The following is a 13781-nucleotide window of genomic DNA, read 5'->3' on the forward strand; positions in this document are numbered from 1 at the left end:
CCCAGGCCGACCAGGATGAGCCACATGAAAGGCACGAACCAGATGGGCAGCATGGACATCAGAGGCAAAGCCCCAGGAATTATCTTCCTGACCATAACCTTTCCACTTAACCAGATACTGAAGTTTCCGTCTCGAAACACGAGAATCCAAAATCTTCTCCACAATATACTCCAATTCCCCTTCAACCAAAACCGGAGCAGGAGGATCAATAGATGGAACCACAGGTGCCACGTATCTCCGCAACAATGACCTATGGAACACGTTATGGATGGAAAAAGAAGCCGGAAGAGTCAAACGAAAAGACACAGGATTAAGAACCTCAGAAATCCTATATGGACCAATGAAACGGGACTTAAATTTAGGAGAGGAAACCTTCATAGGAATATAACGAGATGACAACCAAACCAAATCCCCAACACGAAGTCGGGGACCCACACAGCGCCTGCGGTTAGCGAAACGTTGAGCCTTCTCCTGGGACAAAGTCAGATTGTCCACTACATGAGTCCAAATCTGCTGCAACCTATCCACCACAGTATCCACACCAGGACAGTCAGAAGACTCAACCTGCCCTGAAGAGAAACGAGGGTGGAACCCAGAATTGCAGAAAAACGGCGAAACCAAAGTAGCCGAGCTGGCCCGATTATTAAGGGCGAACTCAGCCAAAGGCAAAAAGGACACCCAATCATCCTGATCAGCAGAAACAAAACATCTCAGATATGTTTCCAAGGTCTGATTGGTTCGTTCAGTCTGGCCATTAGTCTGAGGATGGAAAGCCGAGGAAAAAGACAAATCAATGCCCATCCTAGCACAAAAGGCTCGCCAAAACCTCGAAACAAACTGGGAACCTCTGTCAGAAACGATGTTCTCTGGAATGCCATGTAAACGAACCACATGCTGAAAAAACAATGGCACCAAATCAGAGGAGGAAGGCAATTTAGACAAGGGCACCAAATGGACCATCTTAGAGAAGCGATCACAAACCACCCAAATGACCGACATTCTTTGAGAGACGGGGAGATACGAAATAAAATCCATAGAGATATGCGTCCAAGGCCTCTTCGGGACCGGCAAGGGCAAAAGCAACCCACTGGCACGAGAACAGCAGGGCTTAGCCCGAGCACAAATCCCACAGGACTGCACAAAAGAACGCACATCCCGCGACAGAGACGGCCACCAAAAGGATCTAGCCACCAAATCTCTGGTACCAAAGATTCCAGGATGATCAGCCAACACCAAACAATGAACCTCAGAGATAACTTTATTCGTCCACCTATCAGGGACAAACAGTTTCTCCGCTGGGCAACGGTCAGGTCTATTAGCCTGAAATTTTTGCAGCACCCGCCGCAAATCAGGGGAGATGGCAGACAAAATCCCAGAGAATCGGGCACAAAACTCCTAGACAGGGCATCCGCCTTCACATTTTTAGAGCCTGGAAGGTACGAAACCTCAAAGTCAAAACGGGAGAAAAACAGCGACCAACGAGCCTGTCTAGGATTCAACCGTTTGGCAGACTCGAGATAAGTCAAGTTTTTGTGATCAGTCAGGACCACCACGCGATGCTTAGCTCCTTCAAGCCAATGACGCCACTCCTCGAATGCCCACTTCATGGCTAGCAACTCTCGATTGCCAACATCATAATTTCGCTCAGCAGGCGAAAATTTCCTGGAAAAGAAGGCGCATGGTTTCATCACCGAGCAATCAGAACTTCTCTGCGACAAAACAGCCCCTGCTCCAATTTCGGAAGCATCAACCTCGACCTGGAACGGAAGCGAAACATCTGGTTGGCACAACACAGGGGCAGAAGAAAAACGACGCTTCAACTCCTGAAAAGCTTCCACAGCAGCAGAAGACCAATTGACCACATCAGCACCCTTCTTGGTTAAATCAGTCAACGGTTTAGCAATGCTAGAAAAATTAGCAAATCCCATGAACTTCTGCAGACTCTTCAGAGATGTTGGCTGAGTCCAATTATAAATGGCCTGAACTTTAACAGGGTCCATCTCGATAGTAGAAGGAGAAAAAATGAACCCCAAAAATGAAATCTTCTGAACACCAAAGAGACACTTTGACCCCTTCACAAACAAAGAATTAGCACGCAGGACCTGGAACACCGTTCTGACCTGCTTCACATGAGACTCCCAATCATCCGAGAAGACCAAAATATCATCTAAGTATACAATCAGGAATTTATCCAGGTACTCTCGGAAGATGTCATGCATAAAGGACTGAAACACTGATGGAGCATTAGAAAGTCCGAATGGTATAACCAGGTACTCAAAATGGCCTTCGGGCGTATTAAATGCTGTTTTCCATTCATCGCCCCGTTTGATACGCACAAGATTATACGCACCACGAAGATCTTGGTGAACCAACTGGCCCCCTTAATCCGAGCAAACAAATCAGACAGCAGCGGCAAGGGGTACTGAAATTTGACCGTAATTTTATTTAGAAGGCGGTAATCAATACAAGGTCTCAGCGAAACATCCTTCTTGGCCACAAAAAAGAAACCCGCTCCCAGTGGCGACGATGACGGGCGAATATGACCCTTCTCCAAAGACCCCTTCACGTAACTTCGCATAGCGGCGTGCTCAGGTACAGATAAATTAAACAGTCTACCCTTAGGAAACTTACTACCAGGAATCAAATCGATAGCACAATCACAATCCCTATGCGGAGGTAGGGCATTGGACTTGGGCTCATCGAATACATCCCGGTAATCAGAGAAGAACTCTGGGACCTCAGAAGGGGTGGATGATGAGATAGACAGAAATGGAACATTACCATGTACCCCCTGACAACCCCAGCTGAACACAGACATTGATTTCCAATCTAATACTGGGTTATGGACTTGTAGCCATGGCAACCCCAACACGACCATATCATGCAGATTATGCAACACCAGAAAGCGAATATCCTCCTGGTGCGCAGGAGCCATGCACATGGTCAGCTGGGTCCAATACTGAGGCTTATTCTTGGCCAAAGGCGTAGCATCAATTCCTCTCAATGGAATAGGACACTGCAAGGGCTCCAAGACAAACCCACAGCGCCTAGCATACTCCAAGTCCATCAAATTCAGGGCAGCGCCTGAATCCACAAATGCCATGACAGAATAGGAAGACAAAGAGCAGATCAAAGTAACGGACAAAAGAAATTTCGACTGTACCGTACCAATGGTGGCAGACCTAGCGAACCGCTTAGTGCGCTTAGGACAATCAGAGATAGCATGAGCGGAATCACCACAGTAGAAACACAGCCCATTCTGACGTCTGTGTTCCTGCCTTTCAGCTCTGGTCAAAGTCCTATCGCACTGCATAGGCTCAGGTTTATGCTCAGATAATACCGCCAAATGGTGCACAGATTTACGCTCGCGCAAGCGTCGACCGATCTGAATGGCCAAAGACATAGACTCATTCAGACCAGCAGGCATAGGAAATCCCACCATGACATCCTTAAGGGCTTCAGAGAGACCCTTTCTGAAAATAGCTGCCAACGCACCTTCATTCCATTGAGTGAGCACGGACCACTTTCTAAACTTCTGACAATAAATCTCTATCTCATCCTGACCCTGACACAGGGCCAGCAAATTTTTCTCTGCCTGATCCACTGAATTAGGTTCGTCGTACAGCAATCCAAGCGCCAGAAAAAACACATCAATGTTACATAATGCAGGATCTCCTGGCGCAAGGGAAAATGCCCAGTCTTGAGGGTCGCCACGTAATAAAGAAATAATGATTTTAACTTGTTGAACTGGGTCACCAGAGGAGCGGGGTTTCAAAGCCAGAAACAGTTTACAATTATTTTTAAAATTCAAAAATTTAGCTCTATCTCCAGAAAATAACTCAGGAATAGGAATTCTTGGTTCTAACATAGGATTCTGAACCACTAAATCTTGAATGTTCTGTACTCTTATAGTGAGATTATCCATCAAAGAGGACAGACCCTGAATGTCCATGTCCACACCTGTGTTCTGAACCACCCTGATGTATAGGGGAAAAGAAAGACAGAACACAGTGCAAAGAAAAAAAAATGGTCTCAGAACTTCTCTTTTCCCTCTATTGAGAAGCATTAGTACTTTGGGCCTCCAGTACTGTTATGAACAGGTAATTCAGAACCACAATGGACCTTGAAGTTCAGGGCACACAAGGTGACCTGACATTTGCCAAAAACATAGGACAAGCTCTGAGACGTGGAAACTCTGCTGACCGCAATCCCTAATCCTAACACACCACCCTAGAGGTAGCCGTGGATTGCGCCTAACGCTCCCTATGCAACTCGGCACAGCCTGAGAAACTAACTAGCCCTGAAGATAGAAAAATAAGCCTACCTTGCCTCAGAGAAATTCCCCAAAGGAAAAGGCAGCCCCCCACATATAATGACTGTGAGTTAAGATGAAATACAAACACAGAGATGAAATAGATTTAGCAAAGAGAGGCCCGACTTACTGAATAGACCGAGGATAGGAAAGATAGCTTTGCGGTCAACACAAAAACCTACAAACAACTACGCAGAGGGGCAAAAAGACCCTCCGCACCGACTAACGGTACGGAGGTGCTCCCTCTGCATCTCAGAGCTTCCAGCAAGCAAAAAACCAATATAGCAAGCTGGACAGAGAATATAGCAAAACAAAAATAACACAAGCAGAACTTAGCTTATGCAGGATAGAGAGGCCACAGGAACGATCCAGGAGGAAGCAAGACCAATACTAGAACATTGACTGGAGGCCAGGATCAAAGCACCAGGTGGAGTTAAATAGAGCAGCACCTAACGACTTAACCTCATCACCTGAGGAAGGAAACTCAGAAGCCGCAGTACCACTCTCATCCACCAAAGGAAGCTTATAGACAGAACCAGCCGCAGTACCACTCACGACCACAGGAGGGAGCTTGGCCACAGAATTCACAACACAGTGGGTTGCTTTTGCCCTTGCCGGTCCCGAAGAGGCCCTGGACGCATATTTCTATGGATTTTATTTCGGATCTCCCTGTCTCTCAAAAGATGTCGGTCATTTGGGTGGTTTGTGATCGCTTCTCTAAGATGGTCCATTTGGTACCCTTGTCTAAATTGCCTTCCTCCTCTGATTTGGTGCCGTTGTTTTTCCAGCATGTGGTTCGTTTACATGGCATTCCGGAGAACATCGTTTCGGACAGAGGTTCCCAGTTTGTTTCGAGGTTTTGGCGATCCTTTTGTGCTAGGATGGGCATAGATTTGTCTTTTTCCTCGGCTTTCCATCCTCAGACAAATGGCCAAACCGAACGAACTAATCAGACTTTGGAAACATATCTGAGATGCTTTGTTTCTGCTGATCAGGATGATTGGGTGTCCTTTTTGCCTTTGGCTGAGTTCGCCCTTAATAATCGGGCCAGCTCGGCTACTTTGGTTTCGCCATTTTTCTGCAATTCTGGTTTCCATCCTCGTTTCTCTTCAGGGCAGGTTGAGTCTTCGGACTGTCCTGGTGTAGATACTGTGGTGGATAGGTTGCAGCAGATTTGGACTCATGTGGTGGACAATTTGACATTGTCCCAGGAGAAGGCTCAATGTTTCGCTAATTGCCGGCGCTGTGTGGGTCCCCGACTTCGTGTTGGGGATTTGGTTTGGTTGTCGTCTCGTTATGTTCCTATGAAGGTTTCCTCTCCTAAGTTTAAGCCTCGTTTCATTGGTCCGTATAAGATTTCTGAGGTTCTTAATCCTGTGTCTTTTCGTCTGACCCTTCCAGCTTCTTTTTCCATCCATAATGTATTCCATAGGTCGTTGTTGCGGAGATACGTGGCGCCTGTGGTTCCATCCGTTGATCCTCCTGCCCCGGTGTTGGTTGAGGGGGAGTTGGAGTATGTGGTGGAGAAGATTTTGGATTCTCGTATTTCGAGACGGAAACTCCAGTACCTGGTCAAGTGGAAAGGTTATGGTCAGGAAGATAATTCCTGGGTCTTTGCCTCTGATGTTACATAGTAACATAGTAACATAGTAACATAGTTAGTAAGGCCGAAAAAAGACATTTGTCCATCCAGTTCAGCCTATATTCCATCATAATAAATACCCAGATCTACGTCCTTCTACAGAACCTAATAATTGTATGATACAATATTGTTCTGCTCCAGGAAGACATCCAGGCCTCTCTTGAACCCCTCGACTGAGTTCGCCATCACCACCTCCTCAGGCAAGCAATTCCAGATTCTCACTGCCCTAACAGTAAAGAATCCTCTTCTATGTTGGTGGAAAAACCTTCTCTCCTCCAGACGCAAAGAATGCCCCCATGTTCATGCTGCCGATCTGGTTCGTGCCTTTCATTTGGCTTGTCCTGGTCAGCCTGGGGGCTCTGGTGAGGGTTCGGTGACCCCTCCTCAAGGGGGGGGGTACTGTTGTGAATTCTGTTGTCAAGCTCCCTCCTGTGGTCATGAATGGTACTTCGGCTGGTTCTGTCCATGGGCTTCCTCTGGTGGTTGTGAGTGGGGCTGCGGCTTCTGAGTTTCCTTCCACAAGTGACGAGGTTAATTCGTTAGCTGGCTGCTCTATTTAACTCCACTTAGATCATTGCTCCATGCCACCTGTCAATGTTCCAGTATTGGTCTGTTCGCTCCTGGATCGTTCTTGTGACCTGTCTTCTCCAACAGAAGCTAAGTTCCTGCTTGTTTTTCTCTTGTTTGCTATTTTTCTGTCCAGCTTGCTATTTTGATTTTTGTCTTGCTTGCTGGAAGCTCTGGGACGCAGAGGGAGCGCCTCTGCACCGTGAGTCGGTGCGGAGGGTCTTTTGCGCCCTCTGCGTGGTTTTTTTTTAGTTTTTGTGCTGACCGCAAAGTCACCTTTCCTATCCTCTGTCTGTTCAGTAAGTCGGGCCTCTCTTTGCTAAATCTATTTCATCTCTGTGTTTGTGATTTTAATCTTAACTCACAGTTATTATATGTGGGGGGCTGCCTTTTCCTTTGGGGAATTTCTCTGAGGCAAGGTAGGCTTTATTTTTCTATCTTTAGGGCTAGCTAGTTCCTTAGGCTGTGACGAGTTGCATAGGGAGCGTTAGGCGCAATCCACGGCTATTTCTAGTGTGTGTGATAGGATTAGGGATTGCGGTCAGCAGAGTTCCCACGTCCCAGAGCTTGTCCTGTATTATTAACTATCAGGTCTTTCCGTGTGCTCTTTACCACCTGGTCCATTATTGTCCTAACCACCAGGTCATAACACCTGGCAGCCCGCACAGAGCCCCGGCAGGCCCGCACAGACCCACGGCAGGCCCGCACAGACCCCCGGCAGCCCGCACAGAGCCAGGGCAGGCCCACACAGAGCCACGGCAGGCCCGTACAGACCCCCGGCAGCCCGCACAGAACCTCGGCAGGCACGCACAGACCCCCGGCAGGCCCGTACAGACCCCCCACGGTCACGCACAGACCCCGCCCACACACACAGACACGGTCTCCGCCCACACTCCATTATAGTGCATCATTGCACTATGGGAACTTCCGATTCCGGTATCCGATATCGCAAAAGTATCGGAACTCGGTATCGGAATTCTGATACAGCGAATATCGGCCGATACCCGATATTTGCAGTATCGGAATGCTCAACACTACTTGTTATATAACGTACTTTCACGCCCTCTGAAGTGAATTATGCTACTAATTGGGATTGGCTCCGGACCCTTTATTATTTAAGAATCGGAGCTGGTGGCAGCAGAAATTGTCCTGTGCTTTTGGGGAAAAGTGGCAGCGACGGACGCCGTTGATAATTATTGTTCCTGCCTGAGTGGAAGTAGTTATATCGCTCTTGCTGCAGTGTGCCCAATAGCCAGTACATAGCAGGCAGCCTTTCTGGCGACTAATTATCCTAGGTACAGTACCTAATCTGACCTGAGAGTAAGGGGGGCGCCAGAGAGCTGCCAGTTCCAAACCGGAACTGGGAAGTGATAAATAGATAAATCGCCTTCAGAAAAGAACTGGTCAACCAAACAACCCCAGTTCATAACACATTAATGTGAACGGCGTGGATGATAAAGATATCCTCCCTGGGATCCGTGACAGTTAGTGATGGGTGTGTGATGGGTCAGGGTCAGTGATGGGTGTGTGATGGGTCAGGGTAAGTGATGGGTGTGTGACAGGACAGGGTCAGTGATGGGTGTGTGACTGGTCAGGGTCAGTGATGGGTGTGTGACAGGTCAGGGTCAGTGATGGGTGTGTGAGAGGTCAGGGTAAGTGATGGGTGTGTGACAGGTCAGGGTCAGTGATGGGTGAGTGACAGATCAGGGTCAGGGATGGGTGTGTGACAGGTCAGGGTCAGTGATGGGTGTGTGACAGGTCAGGGTCAGCGATGGGTGTGTGACAGATCAGGGTCAGTGATGGTGTGTGAGAGGTCAGTAAGTGATGGGTGTGTAACAAGACAGGGTCAGTGATGGGTGTGTGACAGGTGAGGGTCAGTGTCACGGTTCACTGGGAGGATACCTTTATCTTCCCCCACCACTCACACCCATTTGTCTTGAACCGGGGTTGTTTGGTTGCCCCTGGTTACTTTCTGAACCGGATTTATCTATATCCCAGTTCCGGTTTGGAACTTGCATCTCTCTGGCGCCCCCTTACCCTCAGGTCACACGGGGTACTGCACCTAGGATAATTAGTCGCCAGAAAGGCTGCCTTACTTTGTACTGACTAATGGTCACACTGTAGCGAGGGCAATATAACTACTCGCACTCAGGCAGGAACAATAATTATCAATGCCGCCAGTTGCTACAAAGCCTCCCAAACGCACAGGACAAATCCGCTGCCACCAGCTCCGATTCCTCAATTATTAATGGGTCCGGAGCCAACCCAAATTAGTAGCGTAATTCACTTCAGAGGACGTGACTGTACATTATAGAGCAAGGAGAGACAAAGCTAGTCATTTTATATATTTTACTCCAAAAAAAGGTAGAAAGGTAGGCAGTATTTACAGAAGTATAAAAAGATATTATAAAGAAGACAGGTATCATATGTACAGTACATTTACAAATAAAATGTAATTAAAGTTGAAAAAACACTTAGATTTCACTCAGATCATTTAATCTCATGACTGACCATGTGCTCAGGGGACACATCAAGATGCATTACATCCCTGTCTCACAGCTAGACCCTGGACAAAAGACACGTGAAGACTGCTGTCTCACTCACTTATCTCCCAGCCTAAAACCAAGGCACTCCCCCTGTGGTGACCTCACTCAGAGGCTGAATACTCCCTTTTCTTAGAATTATGACAAACCATTTCTATACATAACTCGCTGTATGAACCTCGTATGAGAACGACACTATGATCAGGATGTTCACCACGTCAGGGGGGTTCTTTTAAGTATAAACTCGGTGTAGATACATGACATGCTTACGGAGAATTTCGCTCCTTGCATTTCGTTGTTTTAGATCCTAGTGATTTCAGTGAGTTATAGATTTCTCGGTGGACATCCGGAATATGTAACTTGTATATCTCTGTCACCACCTGGGGTCGAATTATTCATCATGAAAAACTCACACAAATCAGGAAGCACATGGCTGCAAACAAAAGAGCTGAACTCTGCTAATTAACATTCCTGAAGGAAGGGGGAAGGGGTATAGGATTACACACACAGGCAGAGTGAGAAGGAAAAAAGCTATTTTTTCCTCAGGCAAAGGGGTGCTGCCATCACCCACAGGCATGTGCCTGCCATAGGGCTTTGCTTTTGTAACAGGAAATGCAGTGGAAAGTTCCAGAAGTGCAATTGGGACAACAAGACATTCTCAGGTCAGGGTAAGTGATGGGTGTGTAACAGGACAGGGTCAGTGATGGGTGTGTGACGGGTCAGTGATGCGTGTGTGACAGGTCAGGGTCAGTGATGGATGTGTGAAAGGTCAGGGTCAGTGATGGGTTTTTGACGGGTCAGTGATGGGTGTGTGACAGGACAGGATAAGTGATGGATGTGTGAAAGGTCAGGGTCAGTGATGGGTGTGTGATGGTTTGGGGTCAGTGATGGGTGGTCGATGGTTTAGGGTTAGTGATGGGTGTCGCAGGAGTGTGTAATGGCTCTGGGTCAGTCACTGGTGTTTGATGTGTCAGGGTCAGTGGTGGGTGTGTGATGAATGTGGTGGCTTTGTATGCAGTGGATGTGTGACAGGTGTTTGGATTGTGGCCACTTTGCCCGTACTCCGTCCCCTCTCTCTAGTCCTGTATAAACAGTGCTGTGCAGTGATAAGGAAAAAATTGTCACCTCCATCTTCAGTATCTGGTGACCATCCTTCGCTTCCATCATCAATATCTGGTTACCGCCTGTCGCTTCCATCATCAGTATCTGGTGACCGCCCGTCTCCTCTATCATCAGTATCTGGTGACCGCCCATCACCTCCATCATCAGTATCTGGTGACCGCCCATCACCTCCATCATCAGTATCTGGTGACCGCCCGTCACCTCCATCATCAGTATCTGGTGACCGCCCATCACCTCCATCATCAGTATCTGGTGACCGCCTGTCGCTTCCATCATCAGTATCTGGTGACCGCCCGTCTCCTCCATCATCAGTATCTGGTGACCGCCTGTCACCTCCATCATCAGTATCTGGAGACCGCCCGTCTCCTCCATCATCAGTATCTGGTGACTGCTCGTCGTCTCCATCATCAGTATCTGTTGACTGCTCGTCGCCTCCATCATCAGGCGCATGTCTTTTTTAAATCATTTTGTTGATAATATAAATAACTTCTTATTGGGAAGATTTTCCTTCTTCCTCCTTACTTCCTCCTTCCCTCCCTCTCTCCTTCCTCCCTCTCTCCTTCATCCCTCTCTCCTTCCTTCCTCTCTCTTTTCTCCCTCCCTCTCCCTTCACCCTCCCTGTCCCCTCTCCTTCCTCCCCCCTCCCTTTCTCCATCCTCCCTCCCTCCCTCTCTTTTTCCTCCCTCCCCTCCCTTCTTCCTCCCTCCCTCTCTCCTTCCTTCCTCTCCTTCCTCCCTCTCCCGTCTCTCTCTTATTCCTCCCTCTGTCCTCCCTCCCTCTCTTCTCCCTATACCCTCCCTCTCTCCCTCTCCCCCCTCTCCCTTCTCCATCCCTCACCCCCCTCTCATCCCCCTCTCCTTCCTCCCTCTCTACTTCCTCCCTCCATCTCCCCTCTCTCTCTTATCCCTTCCTCTCTCATCTCTCCCTCTCTCTCCTCCCTGTATCTTTATCTCCTCAATCTCTCCTCCCTCCTTCCTCTCTCTCTCTTCTTCCTTCTTTTCTCTATCTCCTCCCTCTCCTGTCTCCCTCTCTCCTCCCTCCCTCCCACTCTTTTCTTCCTCCCTATCTCCTTTTCCTCCCTGTCTCCTTTTCCTCTGTCTCCTCTTCCTCCCTCCCTCTCTCCCCTTCCTCCCTCCCTCTCCTCTTCCTCCGTTTCCCTCTCTCCACTTCCTCCCTCTCTCCTGACTCCCTCCCTCCGTCAGCTATCCCTCTCCTCTTCCTCCCTCCCTGCTCTTCATCTCACCTTTCCTTCATCTTTTCCTCTCTCTTCCTCCCTCCATCTTTCCCTCTCTCCTCTTTCCCTCTCTTTATCTCTCTTTCCCTCTCTTCTTCCTCCCTCTTTCCCTCTCTCTCCTTTTTCTCCCTCCCTCTCTCCTCTTCCTCCACCACTCCCTCCTCTCCTTTCCCCACTCCCTCCTCTTCCTTCCTCTTATCTCCTTTTCTAATCTCTCCCTCTCTTTTCTCTCCCTCTCCTCCCTCACCCCTCTCCCATCCCTCCCCTCATCCTTCCCCTCTCTCTCCTTCCTCCCTCTCCCCTCTCCCTCAAACTTACCTCTCTTGTATCCCTTCTATCTCTCAACCCTCCTTCCTCTCCCCCTCCCTGCTTCCCTTCCTCTTGTTCCTCTCTCCCTCCTCCCCTGTCTCCTTTTCCTCCGTTTCCTTTTCCTCCCTGCCTCCTTTTCTTCCCTGTCTCCTTTTCCTCCCTCCCTCTCTCCTCTTCCTCCCTTTCGCCCTCTCTCCTCTTCCTCCCTTTTTCCCCCTCTCCTCTTGCTCCCTCTTCCTCTCCTCCCTCTTTCATCCCTCTCTCTCCTCTTCCTCCCTCCCTTTCAGCTCTTCCTCCTCTTCCTCCCTCCCTCTCATCCTTCCTCCATCTTTCCCTCTCTCCTCTTCCTCCCTCCTATTCCCCTCTCTCCTTTTTTTCCTCTCTCTCCGCTTCCTCCCTCACTCCCTCTTCTTCCTTCCTCCTCTCTCCTTTTTCCCCCTCCCGCTTTCCTTTTCCTCCCTCCTTTTCCTCCCTCCCCCTCTATCCCTCTACTCCCTCCAGCTCTTTCTTCCCTCCCCCTTTTGTCAGCCTGACCTAAAGCAGGCCATTAGGGTGATAACTGTGCAGAGACAGACTAAAAGCAATAATAATTAGAATTATGGTCCTATAGTAATAAAGATTATAACATAGATCAATAGTGACTTGTGATAATTATTAAATTGGAAAAACCCATGATGTAATGTACTAAGACCACCTGATTTTTCTTATAAAAGAGCTGTATTCGCCAGGCAATAAATCAGAAATAATTTGAGACACGATTGCTTGCATTTGTACTCTGATTTCTCCGGCCATAAACATACATTCAATTTGGCAGCAGACTATTAAGATGAGAACACTCGCATCCCGTGTGCCCTAACACTTCATCCTTCTCTCCTCCTCTAATCTCGCTCTTTTCTCCCCCTCTCCTCCCTCAATCTCTCTCCTCCCTCAATCTCTCTCCTCCCTCTCTCTGTTTCCTCCCCTCTCTCCTCCTCACTCTCCTACTCAACTCCACACCCTCTCTCCTCCCTCTTCTCTCCTCCCTTCCCCTCTCTACTTTCTCCTTTCCCTTTTTGTCCTCCCTCCTTCTCTACTCTTCCTCTCTTCCTCCCTCCCTCCTCTTCCTTCGTCCCTCTTCTTCCTTCTCTTTATTTATATATATATATATATATATATATATATACATACACACACGCACATATAGCATGTATATGGTGGGGTAATTATACGTGGCTTTTTTTCCAGGGTCTTCGTTCCTCAGTTTACCTCTGGGCTGCGGGTCCAGCTTCTCAGTTGCCACATTGGTCAGCGATCCGTTGAGAGCTGCCCCCTTCTCCTGAAGCTCCGCTCCAAGGCTCCCCCTTTACATAACTCCTCCAGCCAGGAGTGCTCGGGCCTCATGCCATGTCAGCTGCTGGTGGCTTTGCCCTTGTGGCAGCACTGGTATTACGTGCTGGTGGAGCGGGCGGCCCTCTCTGCTGCTGCCGTTTACTTCCAGCTGACTGCACAGCTACAAGGTGGGTACGGTATTCTTTGCGATGTGGGTTGGATCGGGCTGTCTCACATTCATGTCGTCTCTTTCTAGACTGCTCTCGGCCCGGGCTGTCTCGTTCCTCCGGCTCTTCTCTGAACATGCCGCAGTCTTTTGGTGCTGCGGGTGGGCTGTCCTCACTAGATGGCCTCCCTGCCCCTGGCTTCTCTCTCTCGGCAGTCAACATGTCCTGGGCTGACCCCGTCCCCCTGCGCTCCTGCTGGCCAGTGCGCCCCACCTTGAGGAATGAGCTGGACACTTTCTCCGTTCACTTCTACATCTTTTTTGGGCCCAATGTGGCCGTTCCACCCGATCGGCCGGCAGTGTTTAGTATTAATCTGCTGCCAGTCCTGGACAGTGGTGGGGTGCTGAATATGGAGCTGCGTCTCAATGTCGTGAGTAAGGGATGGGGAAGGGGTATGGAATGGGGCAAGATGTGATGAGAATGGGAGAAGGGCAAGATTAAAAAAAGGAAGCAAACAAAATGCAGGAGGGCACGGAAAGAATTAGGAGAGGAATAGGGTTTTGTGTAAGGAATAAGG

At 48.8% G+C, this 13781-nt stretch overlaps 1 protein-coding gene across 1 annotated transcript in view; it reads left to right on the top strand.

The window, feature by feature from the left end:
- Positions 1-13781, top strand: part of TMEM8B (transmembrane protein 8B) — a 120605-nt gene that overhangs the window by 63405 nt on the left and 43419 nt on the right. The window contains exons 4-5 of the mRNA XM_069745419.1: positions 12954-13225; positions 13294-13634. Coding sequence (XP_069601520.1) covers positions 12954-13225; positions 13294-13634 — 613 coding nt within the window. The remainder of the gene's footprint in view (positions 1-12953; positions 13226-13293; positions 13635-13781) is intronic.

Source organism: Ranitomeya imitator, chromosome 1 (assembly GCF_032444005.1).
Source record: "Ranitomeya imitator isolate aRanImi1 chromosome 1, aRanImi1.pri, whole genome shotgun sequence".
Taxonomy (NCBI): domain Eukaryota; kingdom Metazoa; phylum Chordata; class Amphibia; order Anura; family Dendrobatidae; genus Ranitomeya; species Ranitomeya imitator.